The sequence below is a fragment of the Haematobia irritans genome, chromosome 5 (assembly GCF_050003625.1).
Source record: "Haematobia irritans isolate KBUSLIRL chromosome 5, ASM5000362v1, whole genome shotgun sequence".
Lineage (NCBI taxonomy): Eukaryota > Metazoa > Arthropoda > Insecta > Diptera > Muscidae > Haematobia > Haematobia irritans.
The window spans coordinates 156460342-156488305 of record NC_134401.1 but is presented as its reverse complement, the minus strand read 5'-3'; the positions used below and the strand labels follow the sequence as shown (position 1 = coordinate 156488305).

General features: G+C 23.0%; 1 protein-coding gene across 2 annotated transcripts in view; it reads left to right on the top strand.

Annotated features, from left to right (window-relative positions):
- Nucleotides 1-27964, top strand: part of ap (apterous) — a 100415-nt gene that overhangs the window by 12939 nt on the left and 59512 nt on the right. Inside the window, exons 2-5 of one of the 2 annotated variants that reach the window (XM_075311224.1) lie at nucleotides 3017-3318; nucleotides 11149-11420; nucleotides 18118-18334; nucleotides 18537-18676. In XM_075311224.1, coding sequence (XP_075167339.1) covers nucleotides 3280-3318; nucleotides 11149-11420; nucleotides 18118-18334; nucleotides 18537-18676 — 668 coding nt within the window. In that variant the 5' untranslated portion in view covers nucleotides 3017-3279. Of the gene's footprint in view, nucleotides 1-3016; nucleotides 3319-11145; nucleotides 11421-18117; nucleotides 18335-18536; nucleotides 18677-27964 lie in introns of both variants that reach the window. The other variant, XM_075311223.1, reaches the window with a different exon arrangement.

The window sequence follows — 27964 nt, the reverse complement described above, 5'->3', positions numbered from 1 at the left end:
CAAAATTTTGTATAGAAATAAAATGTTGGCAAAATTTTCTATAGAAATAAATGTTTGTAAAAATTTTCTATAGAAATAAAATTTTGACAAAATTTTCTCTATATAAATAAAGTTTTGACAAAATTTTCCATAAAAATAAAGTTTTGACAAACTTTTCTATATAAACAACATTTTGACAACACTTTTTATAGAAACAAAAGGTTGACAAAATTTTCTATAGAAAAAAAATTTATATATAAAGAAAACTTTTACAAAATTTTCTATAAAAATAAAATTTCGACAACATTTTCTACAGAAATAATATTTTGACTCTTTCGGAGAGAAATTTTGACAAATTTGTCTATATAAATAAAATTTTGGCAAAATTTTCTATAGAAATAAAAGTTTGAAAAAAATTTTGATAGAAATAAAAGTTTGTTAAAATTTTCTATAGAAATAAAATTTTGACAAAATTTTCTTTATAAATAAAATTTTGACAACTTTTTCTATAGAAATAAAATTTTGACAACATTTTCTATAGAAACACAATTTTGAAAATTTTTCTATAGAAAAAAATTTGGCAAGTTTTTTACAGAAATAAAATGTTGACAAAATATTCTATATAAATTAAACTTTAAACTAATTTTCTATATAAATAAAATTTTGACAACCTTTTAATTATTAAGAAATTAAATTAAAAAAAAATCTTTTAGAAATGAAATTTTGACAAACGTCTTTTCTACGGAAAAAATTTGACTCTTTCGGAAAGAAATTTTAACAAATTTTTCTATATAAATAAAATTTTGGCAAAATTTTCTATAGAAAAAGAAGTTTGATAAAATTTTCTATAGAAATAAAATTTTTACAAATTTTTTTATATAAAATTTTCACAAAATTTTCTTTATAAATAAAATTTTGACAACTTTTTCTATAGAAATAAAATTTGGACACAATTTTCTATAGAAATACAATTTTGAAAAATTTTCTATGGAAAAAAATTTGACAAAATTTTCTATATAAATAAAATTTTAACAAATTTTCTATATAAATAAAATTTTGATAACCTTTTCTATAGAAATTAAATTTAAATTTCTTATAGAAATGAAATTTTGACAAACGTTTTTTCTACAGAAATATAATTTTGACAAAATTTTCTACAGAAATAAAATGTTGACAAAATTTTCCACAGAAATAAAATTTTCCTTCGTTTTGTTTTGTTATTGTTGGTTTTTTCTTTAATGATTGTTGTTGCTTTTTCAAGTCTGGTTTACTTTTGGGTTTAGTGAACTGCCTGAATTTATTCTGATAATTGGTTGATAGTTTTCCTGCAGAGGCTGATGAGGAATGTGGTAATTCCGAAACGTGCGTCCATCCAACCATCTTGCAGTCTATAGGGCTTTGCCCAAATAAATTTGACAAACATTATTTTCCTCTGTTGTTAAGCTGAAATCAAAAAAAAAACAACAACAATGAAATAAAATTTTGACAAAATTTTCTTTAGAAATAAACTTTTTGACAAAATTATCTTGAGAAATAAAATTTTGACAAAATTTTCCATAGAATCTGTTGGTTAAGCTACACTTGTAGTTTAGTCAATGCATGGCTTTAAGCTGAGATCAAAAAACAAAAAAACAACAATAACGATTGAAGAGAAGCCAACAATAACAAACAAAACGAATGAAATATAACTTAGATTAAATTTTCTATAGAAAAAAAATTTTCACAAAATTAGCTATAGATATAATATTGTGACCAAATTTTCTATAAATATAAAGTTTTTACAAAATTTTCTGTAGAAATAAAATTTTGACAAATTTTTCTATGGAAAAAAACAGTTGACAAAATTTCCTATAGAAATGAAATTTTAAAAAAATTTTCTATAGAAATGAAATTGTGAACAAATTTCCTATAGACATAAAATTATGTCCAAATTTTCTATAGAAATGTAATGTAGACAATATATTCTACACTAGTAGAAAAAGTTTCGTTATATTAGCGAAATGAGTCGTTAAAAGTCAGCCAATGAAAAAAATTCGTTAATACAACGAAATTTTTCGTTATTATAACGAATTTTCTGCCAATCAACGTAATGTTTCGTACTATTAACGAATATCTTCATTTTATTAATGAAAATATTTCGTTATATCATTGAAAATTTTTCGTTGGATGAATTTTAATCAAATTTTCTTTGTGTGTATATAAATAAAATGTCCCAAAAAAAAAAATAAAATGTTGACAAAATTTTCAATAAAAATGAAATATTTAAAAAAGTCCTATATAAGTAAAATTTTGACAAAATTTCCTGTAAAAAAAATTGAAAAAATTATCTTAAGAAATAAAATTTTGACCAAATTTTCTATAGGAATAAAATTTCGACAAAATCTTCTATAGGAATAAAATGTTGACCAAATTTCCTGCAGAAATAAAAATTTGACAAAATTTTGTATAGAAATAAAATTTTGACCAAATTTCCCGTAGAAATATTATTTTGGAAAAATCTTCTATAGAAATAAAATTTTGACAAAATTTTCTATAGAAATAAAATAATGACAAAATTTTCTATAGAAATAAAATTTTGACAAAATTGTGCACAAGAAGTCCAATTGATAGTATCGTAAAGTGTGGCAAATTTTGTTGAAATCGATTGAGTTTTTGATATAGCTCCCGTATATATCATTCGCCACATTTACACTCATATGATCACAAAGGCCCAAGTTTTACTCCTATTAACTCTAGTGAAGTATAGTGGCGAAAATTGTTGACTTGACTTACCTTTATTAAATTCACAGGATCAACTCAAAGCCGAAGCGAAGTTTTTAAATTGTAAAAATTTAATGGAAAGCAAATTAACTTCTAATAAAAGAACATTTACGAAAAAATATATGTAAAATGAATTAATTTTTTTTTGGGGTTTTTAAATTTCTCCATTTGAATTCATATGAAAAAACAAACTTTATTTGTATTTAATTTATTTATAAATTGAATCTCACAATTTATACTAATAAAGAATTTTATTTATTTTTTTTTTTATTTGCAGATATAAATTTTAAACAAAAAAAATCAAGTGATTACCCAAGTGAAAAACAAATTTCTGTGTGCCTACAAAAACAAAAAAATCAAGCGTTAAAAAAGAAAATAACTTGGATTTATTGTACAATTTGTCGTCATTGTCGGCGTCGCTATCGCTTCGATTCGTCGTCGTTACCATCACAGTCAACATTATACAAGACAACATCCTGCCGCCGCACTGCCAAATAAGCATCGTTGGAACCGAACCTCGTGATATCCCAAAAGACGCACATGGGCGTCTGTACCGAAGAGCGCCCTGTGATGCATTGGGTAAGTACTTCAAGGGAAAAGCAAAGCAAAAAGTTTGTCAATTTCATTGTCATTCAACTCAAAAAAATTTTTCTAGATGGACAGTGTCCAAAAGGGGTCTAACGAGCGTTTTTAAGAGATGAGCGTTTTTTTCCATCATTTAGGATTAATTTTCACACGGTCTTTTAAATCAAAAAGAGAAAGTGAGCCCTAATTTTAGTTTGGAGTCCATTTGTATGCTTCTGTTACATTTTGTTGGGCCTCATATTCATTGTGTGGCCCTGTTTCATTTGGATTTTGGGGCTCATTATTCTGGGGGCTCATTTTCATACCACCCTAAAATATTGCAACGGTGATACTGCCACGGAGGATAATATGGCAAAAGTTAAATAATTGACAGTTTGAAGATCAGCGAAAAAGCTGCGACTGTGATTTCAACAGACAGACGGACATAGAAATTTCGTTTAGTCACAAACAGAATGACAAAATAGTCTATCACCCATTTCAAAGTGGAGGGTATCAAAATATGGGTATTTTTTCATAATGCCACAAACCCCTACAACTAAATCTGTGTAGTTCAAAAACCAAATCTTGTTGCTGTGTCATTGCTCCAAAGATGATTCCCATTTCTATTGATCTGACTCTTCGAACCTATTTCCCCCACCATTAGATCGCAGTCCCTTATGTCCAAGTCCCACATATATAAATCTTCTTATCAATCCGAGTGACAGTTCAAACTAACAAAAAAATGTGAAACAAAAAAAAACTGCCCACCATACGAATGTGAAATACAGAACAGATTTGAAATGCAATGCTATTGGGATGATGATGATAACATTGTAACCTTAGCATCATCAGGAGCCGAAGCAGCAGCAGCAGCAATAGCAACGGCAGCATCACGTCTCCTTATCTTCATCGATTAGATGATGAATGCATGCATGCGTGCATGCCTGCATCATCGTCATCATCTCGGTATTATCATAGTTGGGTCCGTTGAGTTTTTGATGCAGTCCCCAAGAGAGGACTCTCCTCGAGATCTATAAACGCTAGGGCATAACGTCAGTCAACGCCACAACAATGACAGCAACAAAATCATCTACGAAAACCAAAAAAATCAAAATTCATTTTTTGTTTTATTTCAAATATTCGTTTTTTTTTCTTTTTATTTTACATTCTATCATATTTTTTTTTTGTTTCACAAAAAAATTAAATCAAAACACAAATCCAAAGAAATCAAATCTTTGCATAGCCCCATGAAAATGTTCTTAGAATTTGCAAAATTGCAACAAAATCCTTTGCTGTGCAATTGTCAGAAAATAGAAAAATCGCCTTTAATTAGACAGTTGTATTTGTACGTTGACATCTACACGAACGGATGGATGGTTACACCAAACACCGACAATCGAAAAACATTATTTTTAGATTAATAAGAGCAACAAATTCGCGCTCCTAACGCACTGCAAATGTTTGCTGTAGGTATACAGCAAAAGGCAGACATACAGACAGACGGCCAACTGGTGGAAATCCCCATATGCCAATTTGCTTGGCGATGGTGGTCTTTGGTAGAAAAAAACAATGTTAATAGTTTATGGCTGCATAAGGAAATTATATAAAGTGATACTATGTCAAAATTTTATTTCTATAAAAAATTTGGCCAAAATTTTATTTCTATAGAAAATTTTGCCAAAATTTTATTTCTATAGAAAATTTTGCCAAAATTTTACTTCTATAGAAAAGTTTGTCAAAATTTTATTTTATAGCACATTTTGTAAAAATTTTATTTTTATAGCAAAATTTTTCAAAATTGTATTATTTCTAAAGAAAATTTAGTCAAAATTTTATTTCTTTAAAAATTTTGTCAAAATTTTATTGCTATAAAAAATTTTGCCAAAATTTTATTTCTATAGAAAATGTTGCCAAAATTGTATTTCTATAGAAAAGTTTGTCAAAATTTTATTTTTATAGCACATTTTGGAAAAATTTTATTTTTATAGCAAAATTTGTCAAAATTGTATTATTTCTAAAGAAAATTTTGTCAAAATTTTATTTCTATAGAAAATTTGTCAACAATTTATCTCTATAGAAGATTTTGTTAAAAATATCATTTCTTTAAACAAATTTTCAAAATTTTATTTATGTAGAAAATTTTTTTCAAAATTTTATTTCTATAAAAAATTTTGTCAAAATTTTATTTCTATAGAAGATTTTGTCAGAATTTTATTTCTAAAAAAAATGTTGTCAAATTTTTATTTCTATAGAAAATTTTTTTAAAAATATTATTTCTTTAAAAAAATGTATCAAAATTTTGTTCCTATAGAGAATTTTGTGAAAATTTTACAACTATAGAAAATTTTGTCAAAATTTTATTTCTATAGAAAATTCTGTCAATTTTTTTTTATGAAAATTTTTACAAAAATTTTATTTCTTTGGAATTTTTTTTTCCTATTTTATTTCTATGGAAAATTTTATTCCATTTTAATAGTATGGAAAATTTTATCAAAATTTTATTTTTATAGAAAATTTGGTCAGTTTTATTTCTATGAAATTTGTTTTCTATTTTATTTCTTTAGAAAATTTTGTCATAATTTTATTTTTATAGAAAATTTTGTCAAAATTTTATTTCTATAGATTTTTTTTCAAAACTTTATTTCTATGGAAAATTTTGTCAAAATTTTAGTTCTATAGAAAATTCTATCAAAATTATCAAAATTTTAAATCTATGGAATTTATCAAAATTTTATTTCTATGGAAAATTTTGTCAAAATTTTATTTCTATAAAAAATTTTTTCAAAATTTTATTTCTATAGACAATTTTGTCAAAATTTTATTACTATAGAAGATTTTGTCAGAATTTTATTTCTATACAAAATGTTGTCAAAATTTTATTTCTATAGAAAATTTTTAAAAAATTATTAATTATTTCTACAGAAAATTTTCTGAACATTTTATTTCTATAGAAAAATTTCTGAAAACTTTATTTCTATAGAAAATTTTGGAAAAATTTTATTTCTACAGAAAATTGTGTCAAAAATTTTGTCAAAATTTTATTTCTATAAAATTATTTTTTTTTTTTAATATTATTTCTGTAAAAAAATGTATCATAATTTTATTCCTATAGAAAATTTTGTTAAAATTTTACAACTATAACAAATTTTTGTCAAAATTTTATATCTATAGAAAATTCTGTAAATTTTTTTTTCTTTGAAAAATTGTATCAAAATTTTATTTCTATAAAAAATTTCTATATTGAAAATTTTAATTTCAATGGCATTTTTTTGTCTATTTTATTTCTATGGACAATTTTGTTCCATTTACTATAGAAAATGTTATCAAGATATTGTTTTTATAGAAAATTTGGTCAAAGGTTTATTTCAATGGAATTTGTTTTCTATTTTATTACTATGGAAGTTTGGTCAAAAATTTCTATAGAAAATTTTCTCAAAATTTTATTACGATAAAAATTTTGTCAAAATTTTATTTCTAAAGAATAAAATGGAAACGTACGATCATAAATATTTTTTGTCAAATTTTTATTTCTATTGGCAATTTTTTCAAAATTTAATTTAATTTTCTTAAAATTTTATTTCTATAGAAAAATTTGTCAATATTTTCATTACTATAGAAAATTTAGTCAAAATTTAATTTCTATAGGCAATTTTTTTCAAAATTTTATTTCTATAGAAAATTTTTCAAAATTTTATTTCTATAGAAAATTTTGACCCAATTTTATTTTATACAAAATTTTTGCATAATTTTACTTCCATAGAAAATGTTGTCAACATTTTATTTCTATAGAAAATTTTGTTAACATTTTATTTCTATAGAAAATTTTGTAAAAATTTTATTTCTATAGAAAATTTTGTCCAAATTTTATTTCTATAGAAAATTTTGTCAAAATTTTATTTCTATAGAATTTTGTCAAAGTTTTATTGAAATTTTTTCAAAATTTTATTTAATTTTCTCAAAATTTTATTTCTATAGAAGGTTTTATCAAAATTTTATTTCTATAGAAAATTTTATCAATGTTTTATTTTTATAGAAAATTTTGTCAAAATTCTATTTCTATAGAAAATTTTGTCAAAATTTTATGTCTATAGAAAATTTTGTCAAAATTTTATTTCTATAGAAAATTGTCTCAAAATTTTATTTCTATAGAAAATTTTCTCAAAATTTTATTTCTATAGAAAATTTTGTCCAAATTTTATTTTATAGAAAATTTTTGCATAATTTTATTTCCATAGAAACTGTTGTCAACATTTTATTTCTATAGAAAATTTTGTCAAAATATTTATATCTACGGCATTTTTTTTCCATTTTATTTCTATGGAAAATTTTGTTCCATTTTATTAGCATAGAAAATTTTATCAAAATTTTATTTTTATAGAAAATTTGGTCACAGTTTTATTTATATGGAATTTGTTTTCTATTTTATTGCTATGGAAATTTGGTCAAAAATTTACTTCTATAGAAAAATGTGTCAAAATTTTATTTCTATAGAAAATTTTGTCAAAATTTTATTTCTAAAGAAAAAAAAACAAGAATAAAATTGAAAAAATAAAATTGTACGATCATAAATATTTTTGGTCAATTTTTTATTTCTATTGACAATTTTTTCAAAATTTAATTTAATTTTCTCAACATTTTATTTCTATAGAACACTTTGTCAACCTTTTATTTCTATGAAAAATTTTTTCAAAATTTTATTTCTATAGAAAATTTTGTGAACATTTTATTTCTGTAGAAAAAATTTTGACAAAATTTTATTTCTATAGTAAATTTTGTCAAAATGTTATTTCTATAGAAAATCTTGCCTAAATTTTATTTCTATAGAAAATTTTGTCAAAATTTTATTTCTAGAGAAAATTTTATCAACATTTTATTTTATAGAAAATTTTGCATAATTTTATTTCCACAGAAAATTTAGCCAAAATTTTATTTCTATAGGCATTTTTGTTCAAAATTTTATTTCTAAAGTAAATTTTGTCAAAATTTTATTTATATAGAAAATTTTGTCAAAATTTTATTTATATAGAAAATTTTGTCTAAATTTTATTTCTATAGAAAATAAATAAATAAATAATGTTTAGAAAATTTTATCAAAATTTTATTTCTATAGAAAATTTTGTCAAAATTTTATTTATATAGAAAATTTTATTTCTATAGAAAATAAATAAATAAATAATGTTTAGAAAATTTTATCAAAATTTTATTTCTATAGAAAATTTTGTCAAAGTTTTATTGAAAATTTTTTCAAAGTTTTATTTAATTTTCTAAAAATTTTATTTCTATAGAACATTTTGTCAACCTTTTATTTCTATGAACAATTGTGTCAAAGTTTTATTTCTATAGAAAATCTTGTCAAAATTTTATATCTATAGCAAAGTTTTGTCAAAATTTTATATTTATAGCAAAATTTTGTCAACATTTTATTTCTATAGAAAATTTTGTCAAAATTTTTTTCTATTGAAAATTTTTTCAAAATGATATTTCTATAGAAAATTTTGTCAAAATGATATTTCTATAGAAAATTTTGTCAAAATGATATTTCTAAAGAAAATTTTTTCAACATTTTATTTCTATAGAAAATTTTATCAAAATTTTATTTCTATAGAAAATTTTGTCAAAATGTTATTTCTATAGAATATTTTGTCAAAATTTTATTTCTGTAGAAAATTTTGTCAAAATGATATTTCTAAAGAAAATTTTTTCAACATTTTATTTCTATAGAAAATTTTATCAAAATTTTATTTCTATAGAAAATTTTGTCAAAATGTTATTTCTATAGAATATTTTGTCAAAATTTTATTTCTGTAGAAAATTTTGTCAAAATTTTTATTTATAAGGCAATTTTTTCAAACTTTTATTTCTATATAAAAAGCTTTATTTGTATGGAAAATTTTGTCAAAATTTTATTTGTGTAGAAAATTTTGTCAAAATTTTAATTCTATGGAAAATTTTCTCAAAATTTTATTTCTATAGAAAATTTTGTAAAAATTTTTATTTATAAAAATTTTCTAGAAAATTTTCGCAAAATTTTATTTCTATAGAAAATTTCTCAAAATTTTAATTTTATAGTTGTCAAAATTTTATTTCTATAGAAAATTGATGTACCTCTTAGTTGGAGAGGAATACTTTGCAAAATCTACCAAAACATCAAGAATTCTACCTAACTGTGGTGGCCGTGGTTGGATCTTACGCAATTTGTCAGTTAAAGTTCGAAGAGGTCCTGCCAACGTCGATCCATTTCCTGATATAGCCACCACCCTCGATTTTGTTGCTTCCATGGCTGCCATATCTGGCTCAAACTTGATACAAAGATTTTTTTATTGCTATAGATCCACCAGAAATTCGGTACCACAAAGTATATCACTAGTTTTTTCGTTTTTTTTTTTTGTTTAATTTTCTATTTTATTGTACAAAAGAAGTTTAAATTTATTCGAATTATGGACTTCATACAGCCGAAAGTTTGGACCACGCGCGCCGTCTTGAGATGACAGATACTTTAGTATATTGTAGCACCAACTTAACTCTACAAAATACATTATTTATACAATAGTTTATATTTTCTTATGATTTTTTTTCGGTTATAATTATTCTAATTATTTCAGAATAAAATTTTCAATTATTTTTTAATTGATAATTTTTTATTTAATTAATATTTTTATTAAAAATTCAACCATTTTCTTAATCGATTCTATTTTATAATTTGATTGAAAAGTTAATTTTTAAATTTTTTTTTCCGTTTAATTTAATTGAAGTTAATTCTAATTTATGTTCTTTTGATTAATATAAATATGTTTAAAGAAAATAAATAATTTGCACTGTATTGATTGTACTGTAATTTGACCTGTATTGATTGGACATAAAATTGCATAGTTTAATAAATACATACATAAAAAAGCAAATTATAAACAATAAAAAAATAAATATTTATTTGTTGCAGGATATTAAGAGAATAATTACTAATATAAGCTGTACACACGCCTATCACGCCTATTAAATCCTCCCACCCCTTCCCCAAAACAACCAAGAGCAAATAAAAATTGCAACAGCAATAAGAGACAAACTTCCTTTCTTTGATTTCTGCATAATCCTCTTCATGGTCTTCTTCTTCTACTTCTTTGGATGACGGTGAATGCCGCCGTTGTCGTTGATATTCCCACTCTTACAAGTCTCACGACGAATGTTGAAAAGTGTCAACTGCAAAAACTTGTCAAATCTTTTTTATGCTAATTAACCTTAAAAATACGCAAAACAGTAATAACAACAGCAGCAACAACAAAAGCAGGCAAAGACTTTACAAATAAAAACTGAAATTTGAATACTTTCTTGTCTGGAACTTAAGAAAAACGAAAAAAAAACAAATGAGATATATGGAAATACTAGGAAAAATATCAAATAATATTGGACCGGGCATGTAATTCGGTGGAAGTTAAAGGAACTTTTTCTTTTCTGAGATGAAATTTTATTGAAATGTTCTTAATTAAAATGAAAAGATATGTCAACACCATATAGACTGAAAAGAGCAGGTTCACAATTATTATGAAGGATAAAAAAAAATCAGCATACATGATTTTATTTCAGTTTCTTAAAAGTGATTTAGTCTTACAGCAGAAGAAGTTGGTTGTAAAAAAACAAACAAATCTGAATTTTTGTAGCTCTAAATAAATTTATTTTGTTTTTAAATTAATTTTATAACTTAAGTCGATTAAATTAAATTTCTACCTCCCCAATTTGTCATAATTACATAGAGTAGTTTTAAGCTTTCATAATTTGATATCTATTTTAATGTTCTCACTCTCTCACCCTCTCTCTTTTGTTTTTACTCTTTGTATTTATCAACAACAGCAGCAGAGCGCAAGATTTCTTGGGCCAGGTGCAAGGGAAAAAAGTCCAACACCACCTGTAGCACATCAAGGAAATGCTGCACATTGCGGCAGTGCTGCAGGTGCAAATAACAGTAGTAATAATAATAACAACAACAATAATAATAATAATAGCAGTAGTAATCATAGCAATCAATTCATTTTTCGATCATCCTGCTCAACATGTCCCGATATATGCGAACACAGTACAAAGCCATTTAGTGCAGCGGCGGCAGCCTATTCAGTTGCATTTAGAAGGTAAGCTAAAAATTATTCAAATATTTTTTTTTTGTTTTTTGTGTATTTAAATAATTATTTATTTATAACTAATTAATTTCACAATCTTTGATAATAGGCGGAACAAGAAAAGCCTTTAATGTCTACCCAAAGAAAAAATAATAATTTCTTTTCTCTCAAACAAAATTTTGGACAGAGTCATTATTTTGAAGGCTTATAAAGCATATAAGAGATAAAAATGGTTACGAAATTTAGTAAGACATTTTGACAAAATTCATTTCTATAAGAAATTTTGTCAAAATATCATTTCAATAAGAAATTTTGCCAAAATTTTACTTCTATAGAAAGTTTATCAAAATTTTATTTCTATAGAAATTTTATCAAAATTTTATTTCTATAGGAAATTCTGTTATTTTTTTCTCGGCCATAGGAAATTTTTTCAAAACTTAATTTTATAGAAAATTTCTTGGCTATAGAAAATTTTCTCATAATTTCATGTCTATTGGAAAATTTTGTCAAAATTTCTCGGCTATAGGAAATTTTTTCAAAACTTAATTTTTATAGAAAATTTTGTCAAAATTTCTTGGCTATAGAAAATTTTCTCATAATTCCATGTCTATTGGAAAATTTTGTCAAAATTTCTTGGCAATAGAAAATTTTCTCATAATTTCATGTCTATTGGAAAATTTTGTCAACATTTCTCGGATATAGGAAATTTTTTCAAAACTTAATTTTATAGAAAATTTCTTGGCTAATAATTGTCAAAATTTCTCGGCTACAGGAAATTTTTCAAAACTTAATTTTTATAGAAAATTTTGTCAAAATTTCTTGGCTATAGAAAATTTTCTCATAATTTCATGTCTATTGGAAAATTTTGTCAAAATTTCTCGGCTATAGGAAATTTTTTCAAAACTTAATTTTATAGAAAATTTCTTGGCTATAGAAAATTTTCTCATAATTTCATGTCTATTGGAAAATTTTGTCAAAATTTCTCGGCTATAGGAAATTTTTTCAAAACTTAGTTTTTATAGAAAATTTTGTCAAAATTTCTTGGCTATAGAAAATTTTCTCATAATTTCATGTTTATTGGAAAATTTTGTCAAAATTTCTCGGCTATAGGAAATTTTTTCAAAACTTAATCTTTATAGAAAATTCTGTCAAAATTTCTTGGCTATAGAAAATTTTCTCATAATTTCATGTCTATTGGAAAATTTTGTCAAAATTTCTCGGCCATAGGAAATTTGTTCAAAACTTAATTTTATAGAAAATTTCATGGCTATAGAAAAATTTCTCATAATTTCATGTCTATTGGAAAATTTTGTCAAAATTTCTTGGCTATAGGAAATTTTTTCAAAACTTAATTCTTATAGAAAATTTTGTCAAAATTTCTTGGCTATAGAAAATTTTCTCATAATTTCATGTCTATTGGAAAATTTTGTCAAAATTTCTCGGCTATAGGAAATTTTTTCAAAACTTAATTTTTATAGAAAATTCTGTCAAAATTTCTTGGCTATAGAAAATTTTCTCATAATTTCATGTCTATTGGAAAATTTTGTCAAAATTTCTCGGCTATAGGAAATTTTTTCAACACTTAATTTTATAGAAAATTTCTTGGCTATAGACAATTTTCTCATAATTTCATGTCTATTGGAAAATTTTGTCAAAATTTCTCGGCTATAGGAAATTTTTTCAAAACTTAATTTTTATAGAAAATTTTGTCAAAATTTCTGGGCTATAGAAAATTTTCTCATAATTTCATGTCTATTGGAAAATTTTGTCAAAATTTCTCGGCTATAGGAAATTTTTTCAAAACTTAATTTTTATAGAAAATTTTGTCAAAATTTCTGGGGTATAGAAAATTTTCTCATAATTTCATGTCTATTGGAAAATTTTGTCAAAATTTCTCGGTTATTTCATTTTTATAGAAAATTATGTCAAAATTTCTTGGCTATAGAAAATTTTGTCATAATTTCATGTCTACAAGAAGTGTTGACAAAAATTCTTGTCTATAGGAAGTTTTGTCCAGATTTAATTTCTTTAAAAAAATTTGTCAAAATTTTATTTCAATAGGAAATTTTATCAAATTTTTTTCCATAGGAAATTTTGTCACAATTTCTTGTCTATAGGAAATTTTTATAAAATTTCCTGAATATAGGAAACCAGGTCAAAATATAATTTCTATAAGAAAATGTTGCCAAAAATTCTTGACTATAATAGATGTTGGCAAAATTTAAAGTCTATTGGAAATTTTTGCATAATTTCTTGTCTATAGTATGTTTTCCAAATTGTCTATAAGAATTTTTATAGACAATTTTCTCAAAATTTAAATTTATAGGCATTTTTGTCACAATTCATTTCTATAGTAAATTTTTGCCAAAATTTCTTGTCTATATGAAATTTTGTCAAAATTTCATTTCTGGAGTAAAATTTTTTTAAAATTTCATTTCTGCAGGAAATTTTGTTAAAATTTCATTTTGATAAGAAATTTCTGTAGGAAAATTTGTTAAAATTTCATTTCTATAGGAAATTTTGTTAAAATTTCATTTCTAAAGGAAATTGTGTCAAGATTTCATTTCTATCGGAAATTGTGTCAAAATTTCATTTCATTGGCATTTTTATAGATTTTTTTTTTAATATTTTATTTTTATAAGAAATTTTCTAAAAATTTCATTTTTAGAGGAAATTTGTCAAAATTTCTTTACTATAGGAAATTTTGTCAAAATTTCTTTACTATAGGAAATTTTATCAAAATTTCATTTCTATATGACATTTTGTCAAATTTCATTTTAATAGAAATTTTTCTGAAAATTTTATTTTTATAGGAAATTTTATCAAAATTTCATTTCTGAAGGAGATCTTGTCAAAATGTTCTTTATTTACGAAATTTTGTCAAAACTTCTTTTCTATAGATTTTTTTGCCATAATTGAATTTCTATATGACATTTTGTCAAATTTTATTTTTATATAAATTTTACTGAAAATTTCTTGTCTATAGGAAATTTTGTCAAATTTTCATTTCTATAGGAAAATTTGTCAAAATTTCTCGTTTATAGGAAACATTGTCAAAATTTCTTGTCTATACGAAACTTGGTCAAAATTTTATTTCTATAAGAAAATTTTGTCAAAATTTCATTTTCATAGGAAATTTTATCAAATCTCTTTTCCATAGAAAATTTTGTAAGACATTTTGACAAAATTCATTTCTATAGGAAATTTTGTTAAGATATCATTTCAATAGGAAATTTTGCCAAAATTTTATTTCTATAGAAAGTTTATCAAAATTTCATTTCTATAGGAAATTTTGTCATTTTTTCTCGGCTATAGGAAATTATTTCAAAACTTAATTTTATAGAAAATTTCTTCTTCTTCTATCGAAATTTTTCTCATAATTTCATGTCAATTGGAAAATGTTATCAAAATTTCTCGGCTATAGGAAATTTTTTCAAAACTTAATTTTTATAGAATATTTTCTATAGAAAATTTACTCTTAATTTCATGTCTATTGGAAAATTTTGTCAAAATTTCTCGGTTATTTCATTTTTATACAAAATTATGTCAAAATTTCTTGGCTATAGAAAATTTTGTCATAATTTCATGTGTTGACAAAAATTCTTGTCTATAGGAAGTTATGTCCATATTTAATTTCTTTAGAAAATTTTGTCAAAATTGTATTTCAATAGGAAATTTTATCAAATTTTTTTCCATAGGAAATTTTGTCAAAATTTATTGTCTATAGGAAATTTTTATAAAATTTCCTGAATATAGGAAGCTAGGTCAAAATATAATTTCTATAAGAAAATGTTGCCAAAATTTCTTGACTATAATAGATTTTGCCAAAATTTCATGTCTATTGGAAATTTCATAGGAAATTTTATCAAATCTCTTTTCCATAGAAAATTTTGTCAAAATTTCTTGTCTATACAAAATTTTGTCAAAATTTTTTGTCTACAGAAAATTTTGAAAAGTTTCTTGTCTATAGGAAAGTTTGTCAAAATTTCTTGTACAAAGAAAATTTTGTCAAAATTTCTTATCTATAGGAAATTTTGTTGTACATACGAAATTTTATCAAATTTCTTTTCCATAGGAAATTCTTCCAAAATTTCTTGTCTATAGGAAATTTTGTTAAAATTATATATATAAAAAATTTTGACAAAATTCCTTTTGTCAAAATTTGTTTTCTATATATATTTTATCAAAATTTGTTGTATATAGGAAATTTTGTCAAAATTTCATTTCTAAGATAATTTTGTCAAAATTTCATTTCCTTAGGAAATTTCTTCAAATTTCTCTTTGTCTATAGGAAATTTTGTCAAAATTTCATTTCTATAGGAAATTTTGTCAAAATTTCACTTCATTAGGAAATTTCGTCAAATTTTTTTCCATAGAAAATTTTGTCAAAATTTCTTGTCTATAGGATATTTAGTTAAAATTTCTTGTCTATAGGACACATTGTAAAAATTTCTTGTCTATACGAAACTTGGTCAAAATTTTATTTCTATAAGAAAATTTTGTCAAAATATCATTTTCACAGGAAATTTTGTCCAATCATTTTTCCATAGAAAATTTTGTCAAAATTTCTTGTCTATACAAAATGTTGTCTAAATTTCTTGTCTTCAGAAAATTTTGAAAAATTTCTTGTCTATACAAAATTTTGTCTAAATTTCTTGTAGAAAGAAAATTTTTTCAAAATTTCTTGTATAAAGAAAATTTTGTCAAAATTTCTTGTATAAAAGAAATTTTGTTAAAAATTTTATAGGAAAATTCATCAAAATTTCCTGTCCATACGAAATTTTATCAAATTTCTTTTCCATAGGAAATTCTTTAAAATTTCTTTTCTATCGGAAATTTTGTTAAAATTTAAATTTAAATATAAAAAATTTTGACAAAATTTCTTGTCTATGGGAACTTTTGTCAAAATTTGTTTTCTATAGTAAATTTTATCAAAATTTTTTTGTCTATAGGAAATTTTGTCAAAACTTAATTTCTAAGATAATTTTGTCAAAATTTCATTTCCATAGGAAATTTCGTCAAATTTCTTTTCCATAGGAAATTTAGTCAAAATTTCTTGTCTATAGGAAATTTTGTCAAAATTTCATTTTCATAGGAAATTTTGTCAAAATTTCATTTTAATAGGAAATTTTGTCAAAATTTCATTTTCATAGGAAATTTTGTCAAAATTTCTTTTGGCATAGGAAATTTTGTCAAAATTTCATTTTCATAGGAAATTTTGTCAAATCTCTTTTCCATAGAAAATTTCGTTAAAATTTATTGTCTATACAAAATTTGTCAAAATTTCTTGTCCACAGAAAATTTTGAAAAGTTTCTTCTCTATAGGAAATTTTCGCAAAATTTCATTTCTATAAGGAAATTTTGTCAAAATTTCTTGTCTATACCAAACTTGGTCAACATTTTATTTCTATAAGAAAAATTTGTCAAAATTTCATTTTCATAGGAAATTCTGTCCAATCTCTTTTCCATAGAAAATTTTGTCAACATTTCTTGTCTACAGAAAATTTTGAAAAGTTTCTTATCTATAGGAAATTTTCGCAAAATTTCTTATATAAAAGAAAATTTGTCAAAACTTTTTGTATAAAAGAAAATTTGTTAAAAATTTTATAGGAAAATTCATCAAAATTTCCTGTCCATACGAAATTTTATCAAATTTCTTTTCCATAAGAAATTCTTCAAAAATTGTTTTTCTATCGGAAATTTTGTTAAAATTTAAATTTAAATATAAACAATTTTGACAAAATTTCTTGTCTATGAGAACTTTTGTCAAAATTTCTTTCCTGTAGTAAATTTTATCAAAATTTGTTGTCTATAGAAAATGTTGTCAAAATTTCATTTCAATAGGAAATTTTGTCAAATCTCTTTTCCATAGGAAATTTTGTCAAAATTTCTTGTCTATAGGAAAATTTTTCAAAATTTCATTTCTATAAGAAAAATTTCTCAAAATGCCATTTCTATAGGAAATTTTATTATATATTTCTTGTCTATAAGAAATTTTGTCAAAATTTTTTATCTATAGGAAATTTTCTTACATTTTTTTTAGGAAAATTCGTCAATATTTCCTGTCCATACGAAATTTTATCAAATTTCCTTTGCATAGGAAATTCTTCCAAAATTTCTTGTCTTTAGGAAATTTTGTTAAAATTTAAATTTAAATATGAAAAATTTTGACAAAATTTCTTGTCTATGAGAACTTTTGTCAAAATTTCTTTTCTGTAGTGAATTTTATCAAAATTTGTTGTCTATAAGAACATTTTGTGAAAATTTCATTTCCATAGGATTTTTTTTTAAATCTCTTGTCTATAGTACATTTTGTCAAAATTTCTGGTCTATTGGAAATTTAGTCAAGATTTCATTGCTATAAGAAATTTGTCAAAATTTCTTGTATATAAGAAATTTTTACAAAAATTTCTTATATACAGGAAAATAAGAAAATTTCATTTCCATAGCAATTTTTTTTAAATCTCTTGTCTATAGTAAATTTTGTCAAAATTTCTTGTATATAAAAAAATTTTCAAAATTTCTTGTATATAAGAAATTTTTCAAAATTTCTTGTATATAAGAAATTTTTGTAAAAATTTCTTCACTATAAGAAATTTTATTCATTTATTGTGAATATGTGATTTATTTTATAATTTCGACTGTATTTTGCAATTTAATAATATTTTTTTTTTTGTATTTTCTATTTTTCCCCTTTCTCCTCTGCTAGCTATGAAACAGCCGAACAGGCTACATTTGATGAATCTTCCATCAAATATGCCATCAGTCGTGGTCAAACCGAATGTCCGGATGATCTTAATGATGAGACCAATTCGGGTATATCCTTTAAAACAGAACCCTATGGACCACCCAGTAGTCCAGAATCAGCGACTGAAACAAAACCAAATTGTAGTCCACCCTGTGCAGGGTGTGGGCGTCTAATACAGGTGAGTTTAACAACAAAAATTACGTATGTTTGTTTTAATTTTATTGAGCACAATGTTTCTATGTTCAACCTAGATCTATGATTTATTCCCATAAATTTCATATTTATGATTTTGAGAATTTTTAATTTGCAATTTGTTTCTTCAATAAGAACATGGCTAATTTTAACGGTGATTTTGTTTTTTGTCTATTTTTTTACCCCAGGATCGTTTCTACCTCTCTGCTGTGGATAAACGGTGGCATGCCAGTTGCCTGCAATGTTATGCATGTCGACAACCCCTCGACCGGGAATCTTCATGTTATTCGCGCGACGGTAATATTTACTGCAAAAGCGATTATTATAGGTGAGCTTTACTTGTAAACTTTTTTTTTTGTGAAAAAAAAACGTTTTTTGTATGCTATTTTGCCCATGGTTTATGTGAAAACCTTTTGAGTAAATGGTATTTATGGCCCAGTAGGTTCTATAACCCAACAACAACCAAAATAATTATTATTTTTTCTATGATGTAATGAGACTGCAGTCGTTGTGTTTGGGTTTTTTTTATTTCCAAGAAACACCTTCTAAACAAACGGCACAAGGCCCTAACACCATATACAAACCTCTAAGAAACCTTCAGCATATACTGGCCCCCTCTTTACAAGTGACTTTAACTCCTCTGGTGTGTTTTTTTAATATTCGTTTTTTTTTTTTTTTGTACAAGTACATACAACTGAATTTCAATTACACGACACGTTGGTGATTGCTATGAGAGGGAAAAAACTTCTTTAAGGTGCATTGAATTCTGCAAGAACATGTAATTTTTATGTGGGTGTGATTGTAACTGAATGCCTTGAAAATCGTGTGACTGACTTATGGATGACAGACGTTGACGCGTTTATTATGGCTTTCAACAGAGTTGTACAATTACGAAGGGGGCTTAATCAGGTTTTGTTTAATGTAAAATATGAAAATCATCACTATGATTAATTTATTTATGAGTTATAATACAAAAATTTGTATAGTGTAAATAAAGAAAAAAATACTCCACTTTGTCAAGATTTCTTAGAAAATCGAAATTTTCTTCCCTAGGAAAAGAAAACTGTTCTTGCAGGGTATATTACTTAAAGAGAAGAAGTTTATTGAATAGAATATTCCGCTACTATTCACGGTTACTACTAGCCATTGAAATCAGAACAATATTTTATGAATTGGTACGTTGATTGTCCCGAAGTAATCTAGAGAGTGATATAATTTATTTTTTTCTGATATAAAATATTTTCTTTAAGAGAAAATTGACTTGGATTTATGCCGAGTTGTGAAATAAAGGTTTCTCATATGTTTCATTTGTTCTTAAAGGAAATTTTTAACTATAAAAGAAAATTTTATTCGCCTAAAATTCTGGATCTAAGAGAAGAATATTTTTCTTTCAGTGTATGTAATGAAATTACTTTTGACTACGAGAAAATCATGGAATTTATTGCTCAAAATACGTGATTACTAGTTTTGCCATTCAAATTAAACCAGTCTTTTATGAATTGGTACGTTGATTGTCCCCAAGTAATCTCAAGAGTGATATAAAATGTTTTTTTGTTGATATATAAAATATATATTTTTAGAAGAAAAATTGACTTATAACAGGTTTGTGAAATAAATAAATTTTCTATAGAAATAAAATTTTGACAAAATTTTCTATAAAAATGCAATTTTGACAAAGTTTTCTATAGAAATAATATGTCGACAAAATTTTCTGTAGAAATAAAATTTGGCAAAATTTTCTATAGAAATAAAATTTTGACAAAATTTTCTAGAAATAAACTTGTCAAAACAAAAGATTTTTTAGAAATAAAATTTTGACAAAAATTTTCCAAAGAAATACAATGTTGACAAAATTTTCTATAGATATAATATGTCGACAAAATTTTCTGTGGAAATAAAATTTTGACAAAATTTTATATAGAAATAAAATGTTGACAAAATTTTCTATTGAAATAAAATGTTGACAATATTTTCTATAGGAATAAAATTTTGACAAATTTTTCCATAGAAATAAAATTTTGACAATATTTTCTATAGAAATAACGTTTTGACAAAATTTTCCATAGAAGTAAAATTTTGACAAAATTTTCTATAGAAACAAAATTTTGACAATATTTTCTATAGAAATAAAATTTTGACAAAATTTTCCATTGAAATAAAATTTTGACAAAATTTTCTATCGAATTAAAATTTTGACAATATTTTCTATAGAAATAAACTTTTCAACACAAATATTTCTTTAGAAATATAATTTTAATAAAAATTTCTATAGAATTAAATAATTTTACAAAATTTTCTATAGAAATAAAATATTGACAATATTTTCTATTAAAATAAAGTTTTCACAAAATTTTCCATAGAAATAAAATTTTGACAAAATTTTCTATGGCAATAGAATTTTGACAGAATTTTCTATTGAAATAAAGTTTTGACAAAATTTTCTATAGAAATAAAAAATTTTGACAAAATTTTCTTTAGAAATAAAACATTGACAAAATTTTCTATAGAAATAAATATTTGACAAAATTTTCTATAGAAATAAATTTTTGACAAAATTTTCTATAGAAATAAAATTTTGACAAAATTTTCTATACAAATATTTTTTTAATATTAATCTTGCAATAAAACCAATTACTTTTTCCCACCTTTAACATACCTTTCGCCTTAATATTTTGTTGATGATGTTAAAAACATTTTGGCCTACTCTCCTATAGTACCTACGATATCAAACTCTTTCACATTCGCTTGAGTGAAAATCATGACAAGAACTTCACAGCTCGAGAAAATATTTCCGCAAAAAACAGTTTGAAACGGATCTTACCAAAAAACTATTTCACGCCACAAACCAGCAGCACACCAGCAACAACAAAAAATCTGACATAGCGAAAAGCCACTCGAGAAAACCCCTACCATAGTAAAAATTCTAAAAGAAAACGAAGCTTTTAGTTAAAGCCGCAAAAATGTTTGTTCAGTTCAGTTTCATCATTCGTTTAAGGCATCCATACCCCTCCCCCTCTCTCCAGTACGGTAAATGAAACCATGCAACCAATGACTTTTAGATGATTTTTACTCTCTACACACCACGGTAATGCAAAATGTGTGTGGTACGTGGTAATGTAAAGTGATTTTTCTCGTCATAGTTTATTGGGTTCATGCAATAATACGGCCACCACCTTTAGCTGCATATGCTAGAAGAGGCCAAAAGTAACAGCAAAAACCAACCAACAATTGCTAACTGCAGCAGCAACAACAATCGTCTGATGAATCGTTTGATAAACTTTAAGGCTATACATGCTAAGAACAGTGACTATCAAATGATTTCTAAACACGCAAATCAAAAACATTTCTATGTTGGTCTTGCCGTTTTGGCGATTTCCCCCTTTGGTTCACTGAATCCAAGATAATGTTGTAGCAGCAACTGAAGTTTACTACGAATTTTATGCCAGCTTGTCAATAGGTTCTGTTCTATTCCTCATTGTCCGCTACCGTTTTTACCATTAAGTTTTGAACCACAAAAAATAGTGGGGTTTTGGCGGCAAAAATAACCAGACCGAATCAAAGAAACTTTCCCAATGGGATTTTCATTGGTAATGAAGTTCCACAGAATTTTAGTTGCTTTAGTTTGTTTGGTTCCATGGGAAAAGAGAACAAATACTAAAATCACTACGCCTTTGAAAACGGTTTAATGCTATGAAATTTTGAAATTTTCAAACAAAAAGCAGTTTGTTCTTGAGTTAAATAATTTAGCAATTCTTATAATATGAACCCTTTATCGATTACAAGTAATCTAATGGGTGACAAATGTTGCTGGCATTGCCAAATTATATATTGTTTATATATTAATACGCCATCCTTTTTTTTGGGGGGGGGGGGTTACATATTGTGAACGCATGCGAGGGTTTTTCGTGATAAATTTGGTATAAAAGGAACGGTAATATTCTGTAGATATGGCGAATCGCATTAATTTTTTTTAAATTAATACATTTTTTTTAAATTAATACAGTGGAGAAAATTGCATCTTTCTAAAATTATTCACGTTGTTGTGTTCACTTTGAGAGAGAGTTAGTTTGGTTTGTTGTGGCATGGGTGCATGTGTGTGTTTTATTTGGCTTTTGTTATGCTGGCATGTTAGGTATTCTAGAGAGTCATTCGGAGAGCAGTGATAGAGAGAAGAGTGTAAGCTAAAGCAATGAGAATGATAGCATTGTATTCTGTATAGGCAAGAGTTTGTAATAGTTAGTGGAGGAAGGGGGTTGTGGTGGGTGGTTAAAATGATCAGTTAGCAGTATATATAGCGTGGGTTCATATGTGTGTTGTATTTGGCTTTTGTTTTGCTTGCATGGGAGAATATGCTTGAGAGTCATTCGAAGAACAGTGATAGAGAGAAGAGTGTAAGCTAAAGCAATGAGAATGATAGCAATGTATTCTGTATAGGCAAGAGATTATAATTGATAGAGGAGGAAGGGAGTTGTGGTGGGTAGTTAAAATTATCAGTTAGCAGTATATATTTTCCAAAGGCGTTAGTAATATCAAGGTTATACTTTTTCCATATAATCTAGGATCTTTATAACATTACTAATGGTTCAATGCACTCGAGTTTAGAGTACCGGGAAGTCTATTTTTTTTTGTATTACACAGGAATTGAAATCAATTCAACTTCTGACTTCTTTATAGCTGTTCCCCTGAATTTATTTTCATTTATGAAAATTTTGTTTTCGTTTTTTTTTTCACGGGGACACTCCTGTTGAATACAGTTTAATATTCTAACATTTTGATATCCCATTCCAAACAATTTTGCAAATTTTTTACATCCTCCATTAAATTTCCTCACTAGAAACAAATATCGAAAACTTTTCATCCGTAATAGGTAACAATTGCCAATTGTAAATTACCCATGGAACGAAATAAAGCCAGAACTCAAATTTTGTATTTCTATGCTCCCCCGTTTCGTCCATCACCATTTCCTTTTTTTTTTGTCCCCAAAAAACACATAACACAAATACCTTATCCCTTCTGCCTTCTCATTTTCCTATAAGAACAACAACAAACAAAAACTCTGACATCCCATTCATATATATCTCAGATATGAAAAACTATAAACAAATTATCGCATGCATTAAATGCTTAACCCTAAACCAAAGCCAAAGCGTTGCCTTATTTGTCTATGAGGCACAGAATGTTCTGTGAAAAATGTAACCCATAAGCGGACACGAGACTGACTACATGTAGAAACAAAAAAAAAATACTATTGGAATAGTAGCCAGGAGGCTCGAGAAGAAGAAGTCAAAAAAATTCAATTGAGAATTTGTTTTAATTAATGGTAGGAAGGAAAAGAACCAACCAAGCGGCAAAGACATGCATGTACTGACTGTGCTATATGCACTTGGGTAATTTGCATTGCAGTCCTCCCTACCACCGGATAACTAAGACATAGGACTATTCTAGAGAAATATTTCTTCCAAAGTGTTTTTGATTTATGGGATATGTAACTTCAACTTTAGAATAAAAAGCAAAACAAAAATATATTGCTAGGTTAAATTTATGCAGAAGAGCACACAAAAAAATAAATTTTATTTTAATTTTACTATTATTTTTAATTTTATTAGTATTTCTAATTTTCATTTCAATTTATTTTTTATTTTTATTTTAATTTTATTTTTTATTTATAATTTTCATTTTATCTTAATTTTTATTTTAAATTTAGAATTAATAACAAAAACACAAACAGAAATAAATAAATTTATGCAGTACAGCAAACAAAAGAAATTAAATTTAATTTTAATTTTACTATTGCTATTAATTTTAAAATTATTAGTATTTTCATTTTTATTTTAAATTTAATTTTAATTAATTAAAAACAAAAACACAAACAGAAATAAATAAATTTATGCAGCACAGCACACAAAAGAAATTAAACTTTTAATTAAACTTTTAATTTTACTATTAATTTTAAATGTTATTTTACTATTCATTTTAATTTTAGTTTTTATTTTCATTTTATGTTAACTTTAATTTTAATATTATTTATATTATTTTAATTTATATTTAGTTTTAAATCAAATTAAATTTTAAAATAAATTAAATTAATAATAAGTTCAACATAAATAAATTTCTAATTTTAATTTTTAATTAAATTTGAAAATAAATTAAATAAATAATAAATTAAATAAAAAAAATAATAATACATTCAACATAAATTTCTAAGTTTAATTTTAATTTCAATTTCAATTATAATTTTAATTTCAATTTCAATTTTAATTAAATTTAAATTTAAATTTCAATTTAAATTTAAATTTAAATTTAAATTTAAATTTAAATAAATTTAAATTTAAATTTATTATTAATTTATTTTATATAATTTATTTTATTTTAAAATTAAATTTAAATCTAAAGATGCATTTAAAATTAAAAATAAAATAAAATAAAATAAAATAAAAAAAATAAAATAAAATTTTAATTTTAATTTTAATTTTAATTTTATTTTATTTTAATTTATTTTTTTATTTTTATTTTAAATTTATCTTTAGATTTTAATTTAATTTTAAAATAAAATAAATTAATAATAAATTCAAAATAAATATATTTCTAATTTTACCATTTATTTAAAATTTTATTTTAGTTTTAAACTTAATTTAATTTTTTATTTAAATTAAAATAAAATATTTAAACTTTAAATTAGATTAAATTTTAAAATAAATTAAATTCATAAATGTAATTAAATTAAAGTAATATAAAATTCAATATAAATAAATTTATAATTTGAATTTTAGTTTTAAATTTAATTTTAAATTTAAATTAAATTCATAATAAATTAAAATTCAACATAAATAAATTTCTAATTTTAAATTAAATGAAATTTTAGAATAAATTTAAGTAATAATAAATTAAATTAATACTAAATTCAACTATTTATTTTACTATTTATTTTAAATTTAGTTTTAAACTTAATTTTAATTCTTTATTTAAATTAGAATAAAATATTTTAATTTTAAATTAGATTACATTTTAAAATAAATTAAATTAATAAATGTAATTAAATTAAAGTAATATTAAATTCAATATAAATAAATTTCTAATTTGAATTTTAATTTTAGTTTTAAATTTAATTTTAAATTAAATTTAAAATTTAAATTAAATTCATAATAAATTAAAATTCAACATAAATAAATTTCTAATTTTAAATTAAATGAAATTTTAGAATAAATTAAAGTAATAATAAATTAAATTAATACTAACTTCAACTATTTATTTTACTATTTATTTTAAATTTAGTTTTAAACTTAATTTTAATTCTTTATTTAAATTAAACATTTTAAAATAAATTAAATTAATAAATGTAATTAAATTAAAGTAATATTAAATTCAATATAAATAAATTTCTAATTTGAATTTGAATTTTAGTTTTAAATTTAATTTTAAATTTAAATTAAATTCATAATAAATTAATACTAAATTCAACATAAATAAATTTCTAATTTTAATTTTAAATTAAATGAAATTTTAGAATAAATTATATAAATATATAAATAAATATATAAATAAATAAATTATATAAATATATATAAATAAATTAGTTTTAAACTTAATTTTAATTCTTTATTTAAATATTTTAATATATTTTATTTTTAAATTAGATTACATTTTAAAATAAATTAAATTCATAAATGTAATTAAATTAAAGTAATATAAAATTCAATATAAATAAATTTATAATTTGAATTTTAGTTTGAAATTTAATTTTAAATTAAATTTTAAATTTAAATTTAAATTAAATTCATAATAAATTAAAATTCAACATAAATAAATTTCTAATTTTAAATTAAATGAAATTTTAGAATAAATTAAAGTAATAATAAATTAAATTAATACTAAATTCAACTATTTATTTTAAATTTAGTTTTAAACTTAATTTTAATTCTTTATTTAAATTAAAATAAAATATTTTAATTTTAAATTAGATTACATTTTAAAATAAATGAAATTAATAAATGTAATTAAATTAATATTAAATTCAATATAAATAAATTTCTAATTTGAATTTGAATTTTAGTTTTAAATTTAATTTGTAAATTAATTTTTAATTTTAAATTTAAATTAAATTCATAATAAATTAAAATTCAACATAAATAAATTTATAATTTTAAATTAAATGAAATTTTAGAATAAATTAAAGTAATAATAAATTAAATTAATACTAAATTCAACTATTTGTTTTAAATTTAGTTTTAAACTTAATTTTAATTCTTTATTTAAATTAAACATTTTAAAATAAATTAAATGAATGAATGTAATTAAATTAAAGTAATATTAAATTCAATATAAATAAATTTCTAATTTGAATTTGAATTTTAGTTTTAAATTTAATTTGTAAATTAATTTTTAATTTTAAATTTAAATTAAATTCATAATAAATTAATACTAAATTCAACATAAATAAATTTCTAATTTTAAATTAAATGAAATTTTAGAATAAATTAAAGTAATAATAAATTAAACTAATACTAAATTCAACATAAATAAATTGTATTTTAATTTTATTTTAATTTTATTTTAAATTTTAATATAAATTTTATTATTACATTTAATTTTTAATTTTATTTTTATTTTACTTTCAATTTTAAAGTTTGATTTTAAATAAAATAAAACTAGGCCAAACCTAAATTAAATTAATACGAAATTCAGCATAAATAAATTTCTAAACAAATTAAATTAAAATATTGTTTTTTTATCACAAAAATTTTCTCTTTAAATTTCGATTTTTATATCTCCGTTAATTTTAATAGCACATAAAGTTAAGTGTAAAAACATTATCGTCACTTTTCTTATTTAATGATAAATTTCTTAAAATTTTTAAAAAATATTCTCACACTAAACACTTAACGCAGGCAAAAACCACCTTACGCATTCCGGGAAAAAAATTCATCAGAAAAAAATAAACATTAAAAAATAATTATAAAAAAATGTTAACATAGGCGCCCTAAAATTAAACCAAAAGAAACTTAGCCGAAGAAAATGAAAAAAAATACTAAAAACTAATAAAATATTTCCATATCGTAAAATTTAATGAAATATCTGTGTTCCCCCTATAATGAAAAGTGGCTGGCAGGCAACAAACCCAGAGAAAACACACACACACACCCATACAAAAATATAAAAAATAATAAAAATGTATAACAAACGAATAAAAATATAAATAAAAATAAAAATGAACAAAAAAATTAAGATAACAAAAGTCAAGCGAACAACCAATAACAATAACGAGAGATGAAACCGAGGTGGTGATGTCGATGACGATGGTGCTGTCTTGTGAGAGGTGCTTTGCCAGAGTCATAAAGGAATTTGAATGACTTGTCATGGAATTGAGTCTTCAACCAACCATCTATCTATGCAGCAAGAAAACAAAAGATCCCAGAAATCATCATAATTTTTAGCTACCAAAAGTCATAAATTCGACAGGTCATGCACGTCATACGTCGTACTTCCTTCCACAAATGAATCTTGTGACATTTATGGATACCGCTGACGCTATGGCTGAGGCTCTTCCAGCACTTAGCCCCTTTGCAGTCTAGCATGACGTAAAATATATGAGACCATGGGATAGGCTACACCGATACCC